General features: G+C 42.3%; 1 protein-coding gene across 3 annotated transcripts; it reads left to right on the forward strand.

Annotated features, from left to right (window-relative positions):
- Positions 1-1,008: 1,008 nt before the first annotated feature.
- On the forward strand, positions 1,009-18,788 carry Flvcr1 (FLVCR heme transporter 1). Of its 3 annotated transcripts, XM_028876784.2 has the most exons (10): positions 1,009-1,798; positions 5,652-5,796; positions 11,642-11,782; positions 13,849-13,916; positions 14,912-15,015; positions 15,469-15,579; positions 15,838-15,943; positions 16,321-16,432; positions 17,726-17,793; positions 17,954-18,788. In XM_028876784.2, the coding sequence occupies exons 1-10, from the start codon at positions 1,076-1,078 to the stop codon at positions 18,023-18,025; spliced, it is 1,650 nt and encodes a 549-aa protein (XP_028732617.1). In that variant the 5' UTR covers positions 1,009-1,075; the 3' UTR covers positions 18,026-18,788. The 3 variants fall into 3 exon arrangements, 1 of the variants encoding a protein (XP_028732617.1); XR_005092974.1 differs by lacking the exons at positions 13,849-13,916; positions 14,912-15,015; positions 15,469-15,579; ... (2 more) ...; positions 17,726-17,793; positions 17,954-18,788 and adding an exon at positions 6,302-6,426 and having other exon boundaries at positions 11,642-11,728; XR_005092973.1 differs by lacking the exons at positions 11,642-11,782; positions 13,849-13,916; positions 14,912-15,015; ... (3 more) ...; positions 17,726-17,793; positions 17,954-18,788 and adding exons at positions 6,302-6,426; positions 10,429-11,635.
- The last annotated feature ends 3,540 nt before the right edge of the window (positions 18,789-22,328 follow it).

The raw sequence follows: 22,328 nt of genomic DNA on the forward strand, positions 1-22,328 counted from the left end.
CTTGCCCTATACACGCTTGATTTTTCTTAAATGAATTCATTTACAAAGTGCTTTGTGGAACTATTCCCTGGTGCATGGGTAACTCCCCAGTAGCTGCCTCACGATATACAAGGACTTCTCCCTCTGCAGCCCTGATGTCATTCATCCCCCGCTGCTATCTCCCGAGGCCTGGAGGTTTGGGGTCCCAGTCTTGCTCAGGTCCTAGGCAGGCAACCGCAGCCTCTGTGACTTCTTTAGTGCCTTGCTCATCAAACAGATTTCAGCCAGGCGTGGTGGCGCCCATCTTCGATCCCAACACTCACTAAGCAGAGACAGGTGGATCTCTATGAATTCCCGGTCAACCTGTCTCCACAGTCCCGGGCCAGCCAGGGCAACAAAGTGAGACCCTGTCTAAGAAAGAGAGGAAAGGAGGGAGGGAGAGTATTTCTTATAACGCCTGGTACCCCATGTTTTCACACACAGCTTTCCAAAGGGTAGCAGGCTGACTTTGTCAGTGGTCCAGGAAGACCCCAAGACTTCCGGAGCTCTTGTCTTCATCCGGTCCTGGCACAGACAGCCTTAGGTCACTGGAGGGGAACAAGGGCAGGCAGGGACTGCGCCTTGTCCCATCACCTTCAGTCCGCTCTGTGGACGGAGACGGGCAGCTCCGGACCGCACAAAGGGCCTGCTGCAGAGGAAACCTCTTTCTCCGGCTGGACTGAAGCCCTTTCCGGCCCTCTCCTTCCCAGATAACCCGAGGATACCCGCGGTCGAGCGAGCGCAGGCGGAGGCCTAGAGCATGCAGCATCTAAAGTGGGGAGCGCGCCAGCTCCGGGCTCCCCGAACAGTCTCACATTTGATCCCGCCCCTCTTCCCGGCAACTCCCTGATTGGCTCCCCAGCCTCCAAAGGCGCCCAATGATTGGCTGGAGGCCCGTGGCCAGGCGACACGCGGCGCCCTGGGGGCGGGGCCTGCCGGCGGGAGCCACACCGCCGGCGCCGCGCGCGCAGCTTCACATAGTCAGCGGGCGGCGCCGGCGAGCGTTCCGCTGCAGGGCAGGAGAGTGGAGGGGCGGCGGGGCGGGGAGCCGGGAGGCATGGCGCGGCCCGACGAGGAGGAGGAGGGGCCGGCCGTGGCGCCCGGGCACCCGTTAGCAAAGGGATACCTTCCGGTGCTGAGGGGCGCCCCGGATGGGGAGGCGCGCACGGAGCCGCCTGATGGGCCCGAGGCGGAGAACGGAGGCCCGGGTCACGGCTCCGTGGTCGCGGGAGCTCCGGACGGGCCGCAAGGCCTGCTGGCGGCGGCGGAGGAGGAGACCCAGGCCCGGCTGCTGCCCGCGGGCGGTGGGGAGGACGGCCCGGGCCCCACGCGCTCCCCGCGCACGGCGCTGTCGCCGCGGCGCTTCGTGGTGCTGCTCATCTTCAGCGCGTACTCGCTGGTCAACGCCTTCCATTGGATCCAGTACAGCATCATCAGCAACGTGTTCGAGGGCTTCTACGGTGTGTCGGCGCTGCACATCAACTGGCTGTCCATGGTGTACATGCTGGCCTACGTGCCCCTCATTTTCCCGGCCACCTGGCTGCTGGACACGCGAGGACTGCGGCTCACGGCGCTGCTGGGCTCCGGCCTCAACGGCCTGGGCGCCTGGGTCAAGTGCGGCAGCGTGCAGCGGCACCTCTTCTGGGTCACCATGCTGGGCCAGAGCCTGTGCTCCGTGGCCCAGGTCTTCATTCTAGGCTTGCCTTCTCGCATCGCCTCGGTGTGGTTTGGACCCAAGGAGGTGTCGACGGCTTGTGCCACCGCGGTGCTGGGCAACCAGGTAAAGACTGGAACGAATAGACACTAGGATCCTCTTAAGGACGGTAGGAAGCCATAGGCGGGGCTGAGCCCACGGTTGGTGGGTAAGGTGCCTACCGTAGAAGCGTTAAGACTGAGCTCCAGCACCACGTGGCATGGTGGCTCCAGGTTGTATTTCCAGCCAGCACTGACAGGTGAGGAGGACAGCTCCTGAAAAAGGACGTCCGAGGTTGCCCTCTGGCTTACTTACACACAGGCGCGCCTGGAGATCTCATAGGTATTTTTGTCATCACTGCAGAAGGAAAGTGTTGAGTTCTGTGACGTTTGTTTCCATGTTGAATGTCCTTGGAACAGTCCCGATTTAAGTGTATTAGCAGTGAGCCCAGCCTGGCACACACTGAATAGGCGTAAGTGAATGTTCAATAAATGTCTTGGTGATAAAGACTTGGCAATATTACTGAGTCCAGTTATTAGTTCTTAATAAGTCAGGCAGTGCTGCAAATCACTGACTCTGGAATGGCTAGTGGTTTAATTAGCCGAGGCTCCCTTAAGAAACGGCCTTGTTTCCCCTACCATGATAAATTCAAATGCACCAGAATTCCAGACGCAATACTAGGCAAAAGGTGTGTGGCAGACTTCAAACTCTTGAGAATCCTGCTTCAGCCTCCCAAATGCAGGAATGAGCCACCCACTCTGATGTTTGCATTTGTTAATTTCAGGGTCGTTCCCTTATTGTAGCTTAAACTCTTAGTAGAGGGCAACTGTGACACCGGGTACTTTGTCACCACCGTAAATGTCACCATTGTAAAGGATAGTTAGTATTCATTCAATTGAAGGAAATCTAGTTAAAATCATCCATACCCCTTTATACATATATTGCTACATGCAGCTATGTAACCAGAAAATGTTTCTTTTTCTTTTCTTCCTTCCTTTCTCTGTGTAACAGCCCTGGCTGTCCTGGAACTCACTCTGTAGACCAGGCTGGCCTCCAAGTCACAGAGATCCTCCCACCTCTGTCTCCTGAGTGCTGGGGTTAAAGGTGTGCGCCACCACTGCTGAGCGAAAATGTTACTTTCTTACTTCCAAGTCTCAATGGGATCAAGATCATGGTTTAAAACACCCCAAAAGACTGTGTGTGCTTATTTTGTTAGACTTACTTGCTTTCTCTAAGACGGTAGAAGGGCCACTTAAACTATAATTGCTGTGCATTCAAAATAATTTATTACTGATATTTTAGTTGTTTCTTTATATTTGGATAGTAGATGTTTTCTTAAGATATTTTTTGTTTCTAAATTATATTCAAGATTATGCTTCATTGACCATAATAAAAATATTATCAGCTCTATATCTATGAAGCATCAATTTTTATGGATAATAAAGGGAACACTTATAGGTGGCCTTCCCTCCTCTTAGCAGCACATTTCTGGCTTTTCCTGTAGCCTCCTCAGTGTTCCCATTCCTTCCTTGGTGCCTGTAACTGTGCAGTTATGACCAAATAAGCATTTTTCAGTCTCATTTATGGAGTGATCATGCATAATGATATTCAGAAGCATTATGCAGTCACTAAGAGCTTGGTAACATTAAAGTGATTTATGTGCATATGCCATTCAACTTAATATCATAAGGTTAGGAACTACTAGTTTTCCCACTTGTTAGATAGGGAAATTGAAACTTTAAGGAATGAAATCATTTTCCAAAGGTAATAATACCGCTTGTTCACATGTCTGTCTGGTTCCTGAATGGTAGTTTTTAACTTTTTAGGTCTCCAGAGAGAACCTTCCAAAATACAGGTGCTTTAAACTCGCCAGTGGTTTCCCAGAGTACTTTAAAAAATATAAAGTGTTTACTATAAGTTACAAAACCTTTGTCACGTGTCTTTGGCTTCTTAAACAGTGTCAAACTTGCACTTGCACAAGGACCTTTGCAGAAACATTCCTTCCCCATGCTTAGAATCTTCTTCCTGTTCAGATTACGTGATTACATACTTACAGCCACTCAGCTCTCAAGTCAGTTTAAATAGCCAGTCGCTTTCCTGATTCCATGTGGAGTTAGTCACTTTCTTACTGCATCATTACATTTTCTCTCTCCATGTAGCATTTATCACTGTCTCATGTTTATTGCTCATATATTGACAAATATACATGTTTTATGCTCATTACTGTCCATTTTTTCATTTCATTTCCTGAGTAACTTTCCATCTGTCTTTGTAATTTAATTTTTAAAAAATTTTTTATATGCATTGGTGTTTGACCTGCATGTTTTTGTGAGGGAGTTGGATCCACTGGAACTTGAATCACAGACAGTTGTGAGCTGCCATGTGGATGCTGGGGATTGAACTCAGGTCCTCTGGAAGAGCAGCCAGTGCTCTTAAGCCCTGAGCCATCTCTCCAGCCCCCACATCCCTTTGTAATTACTTGTTTGCCTTCTTTCTTTGAATGTCTTCGTGTGTGTGTGTGTGTGTGTGTGTGTGTGTGTGTGTGTGTGAATGTATGTATACAGGTGTGCAGTAGGAGGGAGATGGTTTGGGTGAGTGCACACTTGGAAACCAGAGGGGGATTTTGGATGCCCGCTGTCTCCCTGTGCCTTGTTCTGTTGAGGAAGAGTCTCTCATAAGCCTGGAGTTGAGGTTTTTCAGCTAGGCTGTCAGCCATCAGGCTCTAGAGAGCACCCTGTCCTCACCCCAAGTGCGGTGGGTGCAGGAGTGCACAGGACCGTGCCAGCTCATTGTGTGGGTGCTGGGATTAGAACTCTGGTCCTTACGCTGTGCAGCAAGTACTCGTCACCACTGAGCCAGCTTGCCAGCCCAGAGTTGCTTTCGATATGGATTTGTCTATGCTGAATATTTTATATAGATGAAATTATATACTGTGTGTCTTTGTGTCTGTCTTAGTTCTCTATCATGTTTTCAAAGTACATGGGATAGTACTACATCAGTACTTCATTCCTTCTTACAGATGGATATACTTCATTGTGTGAACATGCCAGATAAATATTTAGGTTATTATCATGTTTTGGGTCTGTGAATGGGGTTGCTGTGTTTGTATATAGTTTATTTGACTATCTGTTTTTAGTTTGGGGGGCATGGACCTACAAGTGGAATGGAAACATCATATTTCAGTTCTGTTTTAAATTTGTGAAGAAATTGCCAAACTATCCATAGTGGCTACTGTATCATTTTACATTTGTGCCACAAGGGTTCCAGTTTCTCCCGTTCTTGGGAACACTTACTTTCCGTTCTTATAATCACACTCATTCTAGTGGATGTAAGATGGAGTCTCGTGGTAATTTTGATTTGTGTTTCCCTTTACAGCATGATATTGACCTTTTTTTCATATTCTTCTTAGCTATGTATCTTCTTTGGAAAAATGTCTTTTCAAGTCTTTGGCCCATTTAACATTGGGATTCTTATCTCTTTGTTTCTTTTTTTTTTTTTTTTTGGTTTTTCGAGACAGGGTTTCTCTGTGTAGCTTTGTGCCTTTCCTGGAGCTCACTTGGTAGCCCAGGCTGGCCTCGAACTCACAGAGATCCGCCTGGCTCTGCCTCCCGAGTGCTGGGATTAAAGGCGTGAGCCACCACCGCCCGGCTTCTTATCTCTTTGTTGTTGGGTTGTAAAAGTTCTTTACTCTGATGCTAGTTCCTTCTTAGATATGATTTGGAAATATTTTCCCCATGTTGTAAGAATTTTTTAATCCCTTATCAGATATAGGAGAGAAGTTTGCCAACAGTTTTCTTTTAACAAAGACATGAGAACAGATTTTTTAGGGTTTACAGTACATCTTTATATGTACTACCGTTTCTCTTTATGTTCTGTTAAATGCCAGTATTTAGTCTTTGTTTCCTATTAATGGCTGTTAACAGGACTGTTTATTTTACAGCTTGGAACTGCAATTGGCTTCTTGTTGCCGCCTGTTTTAGTGCCCAACACACAGAATAACACAGACCTTCTGGCTTATAACATCAACACCATGTTTTATGGAACAGCATTCATCTCCACACTTTTATTTTTTTTAACAGTAATTGGTAAGTGACTTGTTCGTCCTAAGCTTAGATAAGTGCATGACAGATGTATGAGGATAACTAACCCTGGAAGTTTGCTGATGGTGTGTCCAGTGCTGTTTATGTTCTCTTCATGCAATGTCTTGCTCGGGTACTGAATGGAACAGCTCTAGGGGTATGTTATGGTCCACTGTATGTTGTCCTCAACATTCTAAAGGGTTTGGAGACTAATCAATCCCATTTACCTTCCTACTAACTCAGCTTGGTAAGTGTTCATCTCAGACATGCTGCCTGGCTTCCCTTCCCATGTTCATCTCTGTGGTGTGCATCTTGTACCTGCCTAGCCTGCAGCCGATTCTTGTCATGCTTTGAAATGACGCAAGCAGGATGCCACCTCCCCTCTCACGGGAAATTCCCCCAGGGGTCCCCAGTTTAAGATTAACTGGGTCTAAAATGTTGACCTGTAAATGATCCTGGGCAGCCTGGAGCTGTTCCGAATTTCAAACTGTGGGAACTGTCTGCTTGTTAGGCCACTTCAGCAAAGCCCGGCTGCCGTCCCTCGTTCCCGCGTCCTCGCCTGGGCCTGTCTTTTGAAGGAGTCAGTCAGAGTCAGCTGCAAGCAGCCATCACCAGCTTGGAAGAAGCTTTGGGAAGGTCTGCTTTTTTTTTTTTTTTAAGTTCATTTTTAAGGGAAAACAATTTTGATTTTAGGGAGAAGATAGGCAAGGAGTATCTAAGATATACTGCTGCTGCCGTAACTAGACTGCCTGCTAGACACTCAGGATCTCTTCGATGGGTTTTATTAGAAAAGGAACTGTGAAGTTCATAGACCATCTTTTAATTAACACTTATCATTAAACCGTGTTATGGTTGGAGGTTTTAGACTTACATATTAAACTTTTACCTTGCTATGATATCAATGAAATCTTCATATTTTGTGGTCTCCAGATATGAAGTTGAGTTTTCAGAGAAATATCTTCTGGTAACCTGGGTAGGCGAGTGGCAGGACCAGGTATAAGCAGCTCAGTCCACATCTGCAATTTCCCTTGAGGTGATGAACGGAATGTTCTCTTAGTAGCATCTGAAGTATGCCAGTATGTGCAGTTGGCTTCTCATTTTCCATCTTTGCAGTTAGTCAGGGAGTGGCATGTTTGTACTGTGCACATTGCTGAAAAGTTTGTCTTGTACTCTTAGTATTTTAACAGTTTTAAAAGAAATCTGTACTGGTGAGGGAGACTTTTTTTTTTAAAGATTTATTTATTTATTATGTATACAGTGTTCTGCCTGCATATATGTCTGCAGGCCAGAAGAGGGCACCAGATCTCATTACAGATGGTTGTGAGCCACCATGTGGTTGCTGGGAATTGAACTCAGGACCTTTGGAAGAGCAATCAGTTCTCTTAACCTTTGAGCCATCTCTCCAGCCCCCATAAGAAGTGTATTTTTTTTTTTTTTTTTTTTTTTTTTTTTGGTTTTTCGAGACAGTTTCTCTGTGTAGCTTTGTGCCTTTCCTGGAACTTGCTTTGTAGACCAGGCTGGCCTCGAACTCATAGAGATCCGCCTGGCTCTGCCTCCCGAGTGCTGGGATGCGTGCGCCACCACTGCCCAGCACGGTGAGGGAGACTCTTAAATCGGCTTTTCTGGTTGGTGCATTTGGCTTGCTTGACCAAGTACAAAATATTGCTTCTGTACATTTTTAGAGAAATGGATCTTGCACTCACAGTAGGTTTAAGTATAAAGTGTCTTTCAATCATTTATGTGTAATCAATCACATAAATCTCGGGCTTCTGTCTTCTTGGATCTTAAGTTGAGCATCTCTTCACAAGAAATGAATAATCAATTATAGAAGACATCTTTATAAAAAGAGCTGGCTGGAGAGACGACTCAGCAGCTAGGAGCACTTGCTGCTCTTGCAGAGGACCCAGGTTGTGTCCCCAGCACCCATGTCACCAGTAGCTCACCGCTTCCTGTAATTACAGCTACAGGGGACCTGACTTCTTTATCTGACCTCTGTGTGCACTGCAGTCACGTGCAGGAAACCCAACACACGCACACGCACACGCACACGCACACACACACACACACACACTGAAAAGTTAAAATATTTCTAGTTAATTAGTGGAAAGGTAGCTCAGTGGTTAGGAGCGCTTGTGCACTTATTGCTGTTGTAGAGGACTTGGTTTAGTTCCCAGCATTCACATGTAACTAGCTCACGACCATATATAACTCCAGTTCCAGAGATTCTGATGCCCTTTTCTGAGCTCTGTGGACACCAGACACTAATGGTGCACGTATAGACATGCAGGCAAATCACTCATACACAGAAAATAAATCCAAAAGTAAAAATAAAATTTTAAAAATAATTCTGTAGTTGAACTTTTTTACATGATGTGTGTGTGTGTGTGTGTGTGTGTGTGTGTGTGTGTGTATAAACTATTACAAATAGGTTTTTAAGTTTCCAAAGACAGATGAAAAACAATGAAATGAGTATGACTATTAGTTTATTATCTTTTGTAGTCTGAGAAATTAAAGTGAGCTACTTATGTATCTAATTAGTTATGGGTGTACTTTTGGCTTATGGGTTGAGAGTGGAGATAGAACTGGAAGTGTAGAAACAATGGAATGAAAAAGCCTTGTTTTCAAGTCTGTTTTAGTGCCCTACATTTTTAGTTTTATGACTCTAGACATAGTATAAAAGCAAAGTAGGAATTAGTCATGGAAGCATCTGCTATCGTCCCAGTACTTGCGAGGTGGAGACAGGAGGATCAGGAGCCCAGGGTTGTCCTTGGCTACCTGAGACCCTGTGTCAAAAAACAAAAACAGATAGCACACCCTCACTGTGGGAAAACTATGACAGTCAATAGAAAGGCAGCCTGTGTCACCGCACTCAGGGTTTGCTGAGGAAGAGACTGAATTTGGAAACTCTTAAAGCGCCTTGTTTACTAGAAGAGAGGAGGTTACATCCTCCTAAATTCTACTGATAATTACTTAAAAATTCAACCAAATCCTACTGATAATTACTTAAAAATTCAACCAAATCCATATAATTTATGGCTTTAAATTACAGTTTTTAGTAACATGACACATATTGAACTAATACTCATCAGCCTACCTCAAAGACTTCCTTAAAGGCTCACTTTGTGTGACCTTTCTTATCCTCGTGGGTTGTGTATATGGATTTATGTGGGAATCTTAGGAACTCTCCATACCTTCCACTGAGTCCACACTGATTCCTCATTCTTGAGGAATTCTGGCCTCTCACATTTGGATGGTAGATGTGCACCAAAACATGGTTGAATGCACACCACATGTTGGTTCTTATTAAGCCTCAAGATTCTTTATCAGCACCTGGGAGGCAGAGACAGGTGGATCTCTGTGAGTTGGAGACCAGCCTGGTCTACAGAGTGAGTTCCAGGATAATGAAGGCTACACAGAGAAACCCTGTCTCAAACTGCCACCCTCCAAAAAAGAAAAAACATTTAATTCAATATTAGTCTTACATAAACACAAGAATGTATAGGCTAGATGTGTAATTGTACTTTGGATTCTTGTATTCACGATGGCTGTACATGGCTGTAAACTTTTTACTAGAGATGCCTTTTACTTACTTAGTCTATAAATATTTCAAGCTCTTGAGGCAAAGTCTGATTTTTTAAGTGAATATTGTATTTATTTATTTTTTTATTTTTGGTTTCTCTATGTAGTTCTGACTGTCCTGGAACTCACTATGAAGACCAGGCTGGCTTTGAACTCACAGAGATCCACCTGCCTCTGGATTCCAAGTGCTGGGATTAAAGACATGCACCACCAAGTTCCACTCTAAGTGAATATTTTTCAAATAATACAATACATTTTATATAACAACACTTGATAATTGTAAAATTTCACACATTTTGTGTGATCTTTACAGCAGCTTGTCAATGTCATTTCCATTTAAAGAATGAGAACCTAAAACTGAGACATACGTAAGACAGGGCGGAGGCAGAATTCACAAGTGTATTTACTGTCTGCCTGCGTCTCCCACAGTGACAAAAGGGCTCTGAGCAGCCGGGTTTACTCTTTCTTCCTCCAAGGAGGAGCTGCGTGGACTCAGTGCTCTGCAAGCTTTTGATGACTTTGTGTGTCTAATGCCAGGTGGAGAGTAGATGCTATTTGAGGTTAATAAACAGTTCTTTTATTGGCACAGATTTTTAGTGGAAAAAAAAGAGTTCCCCATTTCAAAGGAAAAAAGAAAGGCCTTATTTCCTGCTTTGAGATAGATACACAGCATAAAAAGGTCATAGACAGATGACCTTTTGTTCCTGCTTTTCTTCATGTAGCACTGAGTCTGACCTTTCAGCGGTGTGTGGCTGGGAGGTACAGGTTACATTTGCCACGAGATCAGTTCATCTCTCCGAAACTTGAGAATGATACTTGTATTCAGAAAATCAATCTGAGTGGAGCTAAAGACCGATGAGGATTGTTTTTAATTTATGTGAGTTTTTAATCCATATTTGGTTCATTTGGATTTGTTTTGCTATAGTAAATTAAAAGCTAAATATTTAGGACTTGCTAGAAACTAGACTACAATTACTTATAGTCTGAAACCTTGATTTACTGCTGTGAAAGTTTTGTATTACCAATGCTAATAAAGAGAAATATTTCCTATCTGACTAGGACACAGAGAGACTTGCAGGACAGACTCGAGGCCTCCTAACAGTGCAAGGATCAGATAGGGAGGAAGGAAGAGGAAGAATTGCAGCAGCTAAAGGTTTTGTGCCCACCAGGCTCCAATGTAAGGATGCTATGAATAAGTACCGATGAGTTCTGTCCCTCTTGCTCTAGTTCTGAGCTCTGGAATAGAAGTATACTGAGTTTGGTTTTAGTTACATCATAATTTTTTCCCAACAAAAACTTGAACTTTTTGTTTTTATCAGCAAATAGAGAAATGACTCATAATAATTTGTGGGGTTGCAAGGATTGTTTCTTCCCAGTAACTCTCAAATATGTCTGTGTGTTGGGGATGTTGGAATTTTGTGTTTAGTGTAGGGTCTCATATTCTATCCTACGGATTCTGCTTGTTAAACCTTGTATAGAGTCTCAAAACCAGTATTAATTTTAAATTTTTAAATCAGTCCACTTGACAACCAGAGACACCAGACCTAATCCCCTTCAAATTGAAAATAAAACAGGCCTCTTCCAACCAAGAAGAAATTGTTTTGAAAGGGAGAAGGAAAAAGAGGAAATGGAAAAGTGATGAGCGGCAGGGAGTGGGGGGCTGTGCTGTGTAAAGGTCAGTGCTCCGAGAGGAGAGACGGGCGGAGGGGGCAGAAATTATGGTCTTAGAAAGCATGACTTTGCCCGTGTGCTTCCCTTTTGCTTTTTGAATTTACTTGTTAATTGTAAAGCACATTTTCATGAATTGTCTGATCAGTGACATCAGTACATCTGGGATCTATGATTATAGAGACATGACTGTGTGACTCTTGATACCTGGGAAGGTCACTGAATCCAAGCATTTATCTCTTCCAAGGGACTGAATTTAAAAGTGAAGTCCTTAATGTAGTAAATATTGATCTTGATTATTGAAAATGGAGCAATCAATGGGCAAAGGTGGTCTCATTGCCAGTGATTTTTCAGCTCCGATGAATTGGCCAAATCTCTGAGTTTTAGTTCAGAGAGCTAAAAGGATAATGCCAAATTATTCTTCACTTAGAAGTCAGTAAAGCTAAAAAACAACCTTGCTGTACAAGACTCTGACTGCCTCTTTAGTCCTAAACTAAATTCTGTTCTCTCACTGAGAAAGATGCCCTATATTTAATCACATGAGGTGTGTGGGTATAATATACGTGAGCTAGTCATATGTAATCCTTTTCACACATGTTCCCAGTGTTCAAGGAAAGGCCTCTGTTACCACCAAGTCAGGCTCAGGCAGCTCTGAGAGACAGTCCTCCTGCGGAGTACTCCTACAAGACTTCTATCTGGAACCTCTTCAGAAACATCCCCTTTGTTCTCCTGCTGATCAGTTATGGTAAGTGGCACTGTGTTCGCTGGTGGCCATGGACACCTTCAAGCACTGTGGATTCTTTTTTATTGAAACTAGTGGCTTGAATATTAATGAGGTTGGTCCATGAACTTCATAGCTTAATGATGAACTTAAGTTTTGCCTAAAGGGTTTTTTTTTTAATGTTTTTAAATAGGAAAAAAAAAAAAAAGCAGATCTCAGAAGTACTGCATGCTTTTTTGAGTCCTGGTAGAGTGTTACATCTACTGCCTGCAGATATATTTAGAGAAATCCATTCTTGTGTTTAGGAGTAAAATCTTAATATCAACTGCAGTCTTATTTTAAATATTGAAAACCTGGGGGAGGAGTGTTAAATGTCTACTGATAACAGGTAACTGAATTGAAATAGATTAACACTATGGACTATTACACAGTAGAGAAAAATCAATGAACTAGAATGAAAGTGTCACCATGAACCACAAAACAAACAGTTGAATGGTAAGACCAAGTTATAGATGATGTGGAATAATTCTAATTATTCATGAATACACACATGAAATTAAAAACTCCCAAGATCAAGATAGGAGTACTTTTGGAAAAGAAAGTATAGAAGTGGGAAAATTGAAGCAAAGATCAGTGATGAGAGGGTATGTTATTCACTGTGGTCTGTAGCCAGAAACGTCTCCAGTCCTGCCTTGCCCCGCAGTCCTGACGAATCTCTTCTCCCCAGGTCCCGCAGCTGCTTATGAAATAATCCCTCAGAGGCTCATATGAATTACAAACTGTGCGGCCTATGGCTTTAGCTTCTTGCTAGCCAGCTCTTTCATCTTAAATTAACCCATTCCTACAAGTCTATGTACATACGTACATGGCTGTGCTGTTATGGTCTGCTGGCATCTTGTTGCTCCTTTGGCAGCAGGCTCGAATCTCTACAGACTTCGACCTTCTTTCTCTGTATCTGCTTGGATTTCCCACCAGGCTGTAAGCTTTCTTGCCATAGGCCAAAACAGCTTTATTTATTATCCAATGGGAGCCACACAAATTCACAGCATGTAGAAAGACACCCCACAGCAGTGGTCTTTGTGTGCTTGAATATTTAATAGTAAAAGAGAATGAATAGTAAATTAAATCTCAGCTATGTTACCAATCCCGTGTCTTTGAGGAAGTGCACACGAGGTTTGAGACTGCACATGTGACTCCTGATAACAATCTGTTTAGATTCTTTCGTGTTCTTTTATTCTCTTAGGAATTGCCTTGTAAGTTTTTGATTCAAGTGTCAGGTCTCTGAAACAAGCATTCTGTTATGCTGTTAATGATGAAGGGTTTCTTTTTCTTAAGACTTGGTTGGTTGGTTTTGTTTGGTGGGGTGTGGTGCTGTGATGCTAGGAATCAAACCAAGGGTCTTGTGTATACTAGGCAAATGCTGTCATTGAGCCCTGTCTCACTTTTCAGCACCACTGACTATGGTTTATGGTACATGCACAGGAAAGGTTGCTTGAATGTTTGCCATATGCAGAGTTGCATGTGGTGATCTACATGCCTGAATCAAAATAATGTGTTGTAACAAAATCCTAGTTTCCATTTCCGTTGCTACAACAAAATGCCCAGTGCTGGATATTTTATAAAGAAAAGAGGTGTATTTATCTCATATCTTTGGAAAGTTCAAGACCAGGTAGCCCCATCTGCTTAGTCTTTGGCAAGGAACTTGGGAGCATCATGACAGAGATAAAATATGACTTTGTGCCAAGTAGACCAAGGTGTTTGGTGGCCTTATTTTATAACAGCCTTCTTCACTAATAACTGACTTACTCCATGAGACCTAAATGAATCTTTCTGAGGAGCCCCTGGGCCTCATCTCATTGTTTTAGGTCCCACCTCTTAAAGGTTCCATCACCTTTGACCCACCCATGGTGGAGACCAAGATTCCAGCACAGATCTCTAATAAACCTGGTATTAAATCCATCTGTCTATCTTCTAAAAGGCAACAGTGGTGGTGTTTAGTCTTCTTGACTGTCTGAGAACATTACATTTTATACATATTGCATAGCATTCTGTGTTATTTCATGGAATGATGAACTTTTTTTTCTTTATAGGTATTATGACTGGAGCATTTTATTCAGTTTCAACATTATTAAATCAAATGATATTGACACATTATGAGGTAAGCTTTGTTTTGTTTTCTGAAACAGAGTCTTGCAATGGAACATTGACTGGTCTAGAACTCATTATGTAGACCAGGCTAGCCTGGAACTTGAGATGGTTTTCCTGCTTCTGTCTCCCCAATGCTGGGATTACAATCGTGGGCCACCATCTGCTTTTATATTGTATGCTTGACCAAGACTTTTCCTTTAACAATATAATTTGCATTAGTGTGGTTCTAAAATGACGGATTATGGCCTTGTTAATGCAAAAGATTTATACCTGTTTTGTTTTTTTTTTTTTTAAAGGCAGCATTCCATCTACAACTAAGAAGTGGAAAAAAAGCTGAATAAAGCTGTTTAGGAAATAGAAGGCAGATGGGTCTCACAGTTAGAGCAGAAAGGCCAGATTCCTGAGTTGTCAATATGATACCTGGTATATCACACCAATCTAGTTTGTTCTGGTCCCCTGGACTTAGTGTGTAAACTCAGTCCAAAATCACTAGCTCCCATACTTTTATTAAGCGTATTTAACCTAATTTGCAAAACACACATTGAAAGTAAATATTATTAGCATTGTGACAAAACCTTAATTTGGTTATATGGAAAAACACAAAACCTTGTAAAGGATGTAAGCTTAGACATCGAGGTCAGACTGGCCTCTCTCTTAAAAAGGAGCTGGCACTTTTACTATGTAAAAGTGTTGCCCTTACCTTTCTCTATGCACATGTATAAATGATTTCAAAGTCTTAACAAAAAGTAAATACAACTATGGAGTATCCAGGAAATATCTCCTTTTTACTTCTTTCATTATTTTATATTCACTTTTACTGATTCTGTTGTTTTAAAATAGAATGCCTTCAATAAACCATCCTCTCCAAAAACACACCTCTATCCCATGTAATGAATCTTCCTATTGTGTGCTTAATTTTAATAATTATTTCTGCTAACTATGTAAGTATATGGGAATATGAACCACTGCTTGAATTAGAAATATCTGATTATCAAATTGTTCTAGAGAGAAGAGGTGAATGCTGGAAGAATTGGGCTAACGCTGGTGGTAGCTGGAATGGTGGGCTCTATTCTTTGTGGCTTGTGGCTGGATTACACCAAAACCTACAAGTAAGTTACAGTAGATATGTGCATGGTATGTAAGTAAAGATACACTGATTTTAAAGAACGGGGTTTCACTAGGTAGCTCGAGCTGGCTTGGAGCTCCATCTTGCCGTAGCTGCCGGACTGCCAGGATGCCAGCGTGACCCACCATTGTAACTGAGACTTGGAGCATTTCAGTGATCTGCCTGCATGAATGCTTTACAGATCTTCCCAGCCCTTTGTAGCTTGTTTCTATCTGAAAAGAGCCCTCCCAGTGAAGCACCAGGTTCCCAACAAACCTTATCTTGTCTTTTTTATGTTGTAAACTTTAAAAAAAGGTCTTTTCTATGGGAAGATTATTGTTGAGCTAGCCACATTATCCACTGATGAGAAGGGATGATTTGTGATAGCCAGCCACATTTTTCTCTATGCCCTAGGGAAATCAGAAGGGAACCATTAATTATTTTGTCTTTGTTTTAGGCAGACGACTCTGATCGTGTACATCCTGTCTTTCATTGGGATGCTTATATTTACTTTCACGCTGGACCTTGGGTACATCATTGTGGTGTTTGTCACTGGGGGCTTCCTTGGGTAAGTGTCAAGTGTGTAAAAGAAATTACACCCTGCTCCTACGACTTGGAAGGAGTGTGTAAAAAGCCCTCCAAAAGTTCTTTTGATATTTAAATTAAACTCTAAAAGTTCCATTATGTACATATAAATGTACAATTTCTCAGAACTATAACAAAGTTTAAGATATTTTGGTATGCTGTTGGTGAAAAATAGATGAGCCTCATCTGGCAGGTGGCTGCCCTCTCCTAACCCACCTGTCTTGTGGTCTTGCTCTCCTAGTTTCTTCATGACCGGTTACCTCCCTCTGGGCTTTGAGTTTGCTGTTGAGATCACTTACCCTGAGTCTGAGGGCACATCCTCTGGACTCCTCAACGCTGCTGCACAGGTAATCCTGCTTTTTCCTAACCCAAGACAGTTAACCAAGTGTGGTGATAGCGATCTCAAGCACTTGAAAGGCAGGGGCAGGGGGATCAGGAGGTCAAGGCCAGTGTTAGCTACATAGTGTGTTTGAGGCCAGCCTGGCTACATGAGCCTCTTGTCTCAAAAAAACAGAACAAACAAAACCACAAAAAACAAGGTGATTCCTATGGCCAGCAAGCAGTGAGATTGGCCTGACTTTGTGGTTTAATTATACTGACTTTCAGTGGTTATTTCTAGAAGCCAGATCATAAGGAAAGTCAGTTAAGGCAGGCTCTGTGGGGAATGTGTACTTGTTTTAAAAGAGCAAACTTAATAAAACTTATTTCACGAATTTTATTTTAGATATTTGGAATTTTATTCACATTGGCTCAAGGAAAGCTCATGTCAGACTATACACCTCAAGCAGGAAACATTTTTCTCTGTGCCTGGATGTTCTTAGGCATCATTTTGACAGGTAAGGCTGAGTGCGTGCAGCCTGTTGTCTGTGTTCAGTTTTGTGCATTGCTGCTTCATGGCGTTGCAGAACTCTGACGTTAAGAATGAAATAAGAAGCAGAACACAGTTTTCTTCTCAGGATGTGAGTCTGGCCTTTCAGTTTGGTGGGTCCAAATTTAATACCATTACTGTGCATAAAAGACAGTGCTGGGTCTGGGGAGGTGGCTCACTGCACCCAGTTCAATCCCCAGCACCCAAATGGTTGCTCACAGTAGTCTAGCTCTGGTTCCAGAGGATCTGATGTCCTCTTCTGGCCGCCTCTGGCACTGCACAGACACAAATGCAGGCCACACGCCCATATACATAAAATAAAAAGAACCCTGTAGCCAGAGTTTTCCTGCCTTGCCCACAGTCAGGACAAATCTTTGTCACCCTCCAGTCCCACAGCCGCTCAGACCCAACCAAGTAAACACAGAGACTTATATTGCTTCACACTGTATGGCCATGGCAGGCTTCTTGCTAACTGTTCTTATATCTTAAATTAATCCATTTCCACAAATCTATACCTTGCCACGTCGGCTTGTGGTTACCAGCATCTTCACATGCTGCTTGTCCTGGCAGTGGCTGGCAGTGACTACTTCTGCCTTCCTGTTCTTTTTTTCTCCTCTCTGTTAGTCCCGCCTATACTTCCTGCCTAGCCATGGCCAATCAGGTTTTATTTATTGACCAACCAGAGCAACTTGACATACAGACCATCCCCCAGCACAGCCAAGTGCAGACCATCTCAGACACCTGCACTCAGGCCCATGGTCCTAATCATCCTCTATGTGGACCTGCTGGGTAAAGCCATAAGACACCCAAGAACGGGCTCCCACAGGACATACAGAACATCCCACAGCAGAACCCTTTTTAAAAAATTTTAAAATTGTATTAATTATTTATCTTGTGTGTCTTTATCACCTTCCACTTGTACATGTAGCACTTAGACCTCCCAGTGAGAACCAGATTCACTGTGTCCCCACTGTACATACCTGTTTCTCTTATGTTTTCTGTTTCAGTTAGCTAGTGCTGTTACCCATTGAACTGCCTAAACAAGGAAATTCGGAAGTCACCATTTTCCCTCCATTTCTACACCCCGTTATCCCACCCTGTATTTGTTAGCTGAGGGGTGACTGGTAATTAAGCTCAACACCAAGGTGTCTTCTCAGCTGCAGCGATGCTATTGGCTGTCACAGCATTGTGCACTGTGTGTTACGTGCTGTATAGAGAAGGAGAAGGTGACCAGTCTGTACCTCTTGTGCTTCTGTTTTAGCATTGATCAAGTCTGATCTGAGAAGACACAACATAAACATGGGGCTTACAAACGGTGACATGAAAGCGGTAAGTAGCATTTTTATGGCTGGACTCTGAGTGTGCGGACGGTAAATGGGAAACCATTCTTGTTTAATCAGTAACTTTTTTTTGAGTCAGTTCAACAGTTGACTGTTAAGTAGCATGTGTCAGATGTGGTATATCCCTCCAATGCCAATTATTTTTACAGGTGCCAGTTGATAGTCTGATAGATGAGAAACCAAAAGTGGTGATGTCTAAGCAGTCAGAATCTTCACTCTGAAGAGGGGAAGGCACCCGCCCTCAGCGTGGGGATGTGGCATCGTCCTTGGGGAGCTGTGTGAGTGGTGAGGACACTTACTTGGAAAGTATTGGGGGAGCTCTGGACTCTGAATATCATTTTGGTTTATTGTTATTAAGCAACATTTTGCTTACATCTCAACACTACCATTTGTCTAATATTGTCTGTTTTCAGCTGTGTATTGTGTCTATGAAAGTAACATTTTTGACATTTTTCTCAGGATTTTTTTTTAATGGGGAATCTAGAACCATAAGGCGTGTAAGAGTGTGTGCAGTTCACATGTAAACATGTCCAGTGCATTTCCAGTTAGCTGTCATCTCACTGGAATGGCCACATCAGGAAACTGACCCACTGGAGGACAGGATGGGATCAGGATCCCAGAGAAGTCCTCAGATGTTTCCCATCCTTTATACTCTTGTTATACAGTATGTTGGTTCTGTGCCACAAAAAAAAAAAAAAAAAAAAAAAAAAAAAAAAAAAAAAAAAAAAAAAAAAAAACAGTTGTATGCACAGATTAAATTCGTTACACTCTGGTTAGCTGAAGCACATGTAGATCATTTGGAGTTCCTCTCTGTGCTGCCTTCATACAAATACTGTATTTTTCAGTGCAACTTGAAATAGAATACCTTTATTTTTACTCTCTTGCAAGAAAATTTCATCATCTGTGTTACAAGCTAGCTCATGATTTCTTTTCTTTTCTTTCTTTCTTTTTTTCTTTTTTTTTTTTTTTTTTTTTTTTGAGACACGGTTTCTCTTTCTATCCCTGGCTATCCTGGAATTCACTCTGTAGATCAGGCTGGCCTTGAACTCACAAAGACCCACATGCCTCTGCCTCCCAAGTGCTGAAATTAAAGCCGATGGTTTCTTATGTCACATCTGTATTTGCCGTGGAGATGCCTAAGACAGGGAGCCTGGGATAACTTCACAGAGCCCATGTCTCTCTATTCTGCAGAGAGCCCTCGAAATACTAAGTGCTGTGTTCCAGGATCATTTCTCTGACCATCATCCTCTGAGGAATGCCAGCCTTTGCACATGTTCTTGAGTGCTGGGGACAGCTTCTCCTCCACTACAGAGTGTATGTAGAACCACTCTGTGGATATCGTATCTCTTTTACATGCTCAGGGCAAGGAGAATGGGACCAAGTGAGTTTTCACAGTGCCTACCACTGTGTCTTGTTTACAGTGAGAATTAAATGTCATTGATGTTCTGACTCTAAGCATATAGTCATGACATTTGAGCAACAATAATATTTAAATAGTGTAATTTTATAAATTTTATTAAAAATTTATGTAATATCAAAATGCATGAAGAAAAGCCAGTTATGTAATGAATATGTTTGAAGCAAATGCAAGTTTGATTTAGGCAAAATATGCATTGATTTATTTTGATATTATATTATTCTCTTTTATCAAATTACTATAAATTATGTGGAATCTGACACTGGAAAATGTATTGGAAGAACTTAATGTCACTCAGCATCAGGAATTCTGGTTTTGTGTCCTTGGTGTTTCTAGCATGGTAACTCTGGACACTTCATTTAACCTCTCCGGCAGAATTTTCATGATCAGTGAAATGAATGCTTTCACTTTGATCTAAAACAGTGGTTCTCGACCTGTGAGTTGCGACCCTTCTGGGAGTTGAACGACCCTTTCACAGGGATTGCATGTCAGATATCCTGCATATCAGATGTTTATATTATGATTCATAACAGTAGCAAAATTACAGTTATGAAGCAGCAATGAAATAATTTTATGGTTGAGGGATCACCACAACATGAGGAACTGAATTAAAAGGTCACAGTACTAGGAAGGTTGAGAATCACTGATCTAAAAGATCTTTCAAAAATATTGTCACTCATCGTGGAGTAGACCACAGGAACTTAGAAATCTAGCTAGAGAAAAACTCCATGGACAACTGAATAAACAATGTGATTGCTCCTGTGTAGAGACAGGGGACTTTCAAGTAGCCTTTTTCTGTAATAGTTCAGGCAGAATCCGTGTAATCAATAACTTCTTGTGATATTTATGTCACAGGTTAAAAATGACCAAAAATAGTCTCCCCCAACTGTTTCTGTTTTTAAATTGACAGTGCTGTTTACAACAATCATGTACGTTTTTGAGTCCTGAAGCTTTGAACAAGTCACAGATGGAAGTTATTACTCAATGTCTGAAAGCATATGTGTGCTTTGTTTGTCACTGTTTGGAAAAGGGATAAAGTTTGATGTAATAATGCAAAATGAATTAATGATGTTTTCAGTATTTTAAGTGAATGTTATGGATACTATGTCAGGTGAGAATTTGATATAATTCTGTGTCATGGTTTTAGAAATAGTGATTATCACCTGTGTCAATTTTAGCCAGATGATTTTAGGAACAAAATTAGATGTTCTCAAAAGCTGTTGCATTTGTAAATACTGTGAACATAGCTTTTGTCTTTTGAGAATGTTGGAGAACGTCTTGTGTGAGAAGGTTTGTGTTAGTACCTGGAACAGTGCCTGTGTCTGATGTCTTCATTCCTATTCTTATTTTTGCTATTTTTATAATTTCATTATGTGCTTGTTCTTCATTATTTCATACTTGAAATAAATTTATTTTTTTAATGCTACTCTCATATGTCTTTTAGAAACAAGTTCTGGTGCCTGGTGTATGTGGGAAGTTAGAAAGCGATTATATGATTTTAGAGTGAACCACGGAGGGAAACAAGTCCACTGTGATCAGCACTCAACAGAAAATAAAATATTTTATTTACTTAAAAATAATGTGGGAGTAAACTGGGAGAGTGGCTCAGCATCTAGGATGTGTACTGCCCTCGCAGAGGACCTGAGCTTTGTTCCTAACACCCAAATCAGGCATCTCACAGCAGTCCCAGGGATCCAACACCCTCTTGTAGCTTGGGTCGGCAGCTGCATTCATGTGTATGTGCCCCACACATGTGCATAATTTAAAATCAAATCTAAAAGCTGGGTGGTGGTGGCCCACACCTTTAATCCCAGCACTCGGGAGGCAGAGCCAGGCAGATCTCTGTGAGTTCAAGGCCAGCCTGGTCTACAGAGTGAGATCCAGGACAGGCACCAAAACTACACAGAGAAACCCTGTCTCTGGGGAAAAGAAAAAAAAAATCTAAAAAAACCCAAAAAACTTAGGTTGATATCAGCAAGACAGCATTATTCTCAGAAGTATCGTTTCTCACACTCTTCATGGACAGCACTTTTGTTGGGGATCCAGAAATCCAGTGTAGAGGATTCAGCATAGTTCAAGCAGAAAACCTGTGAGTACGCACTCTGAAGAAGGTAAGACAAGCTCACTTTAACCATATTGCCCTCACCCATAGTGGCAAATCACAGTGCCAAGAAAAATCCCAGCAGAGAGCACAGAGCAAACACTCACTCCATCAGCTGTACAGATGCTTTCTCACTGGCCCAACCCTAATAATGAAGTGACCGATAATAGCCGAATGTTGGAAAAGGCTGCAAGCAGAGAAGGAGGACCAGGGAGTCTGTGGCCCACTCCGGATTCCCATCACTGCTGCCATGTCCTTCCTGACTGTTGCCTTTCACACCACGATAAACTCTGTACCTCTGGAACGGTGAGCCTTTGAATACGCTAAGCCCAGTTTACTGGGCTGTGCTAACAGAAGCTTGGAAAATAGTAAAGCTGAGGAATGCAGACATTGGAGGCTCAGGTCATGAGAGTCCAGAGGGAAACAAGAAGTATTTTAGGACATAGGCTAGAGGCTAATCATGGGATATTAACAGAATCTGGCTGCATTCTGCCTCTAACCTGAGAATTTGCATATGTCTAAACAATAGACCTTAAAAAAAGAGGACATGAAGTTGGGAGGGGTCAGGTGTGGGAGAATCTGGGAGAGTTGGGGGAGGAACGAAAGAGTGAATATATTTCATATACTATATGAAATTCTCCACTAATAAAATATATTAAAAATAAAAATGTAGGCCGGGCGGTGGTGGCGCACGCCTTTAATCCCAGCACTCGGGAGGCAGAGCCAGGCGGATCTCTGTGAGTTCGAGGCCAGCCTGGACTACCAAGTGAGCTCCAGGAAAGGCGCAAAGCTACACAGAGAAACCCTGTCTTGAAAAACCAAAAAAAAAAAAAAATAAATAAATAAATAAATAAATAAATAAATAAAAATGTAATGCACTTTCTTTGGCAGAGGAAATTTCAAAAGAGCATAGCATTGAATCTTTGTCATGGTTATTACTAATTATTCTTATGCAATGAGAAAGGAACAAGGGAGACAGAAGAAAATGAAAAACATACAGTTGGAA

This window comes from Peromyscus leucopus, chromosome 15 (genome assembly GCF_004664715.2).
Source record: "Peromyscus leucopus breed LL Stock chromosome 15, UCI_PerLeu_2.1, whole genome shotgun sequence".
Classification (NCBI taxonomy): domain Eukaryota; kingdom Metazoa; phylum Chordata; class Mammalia; order Rodentia; family Cricetidae; genus Peromyscus; species Peromyscus leucopus.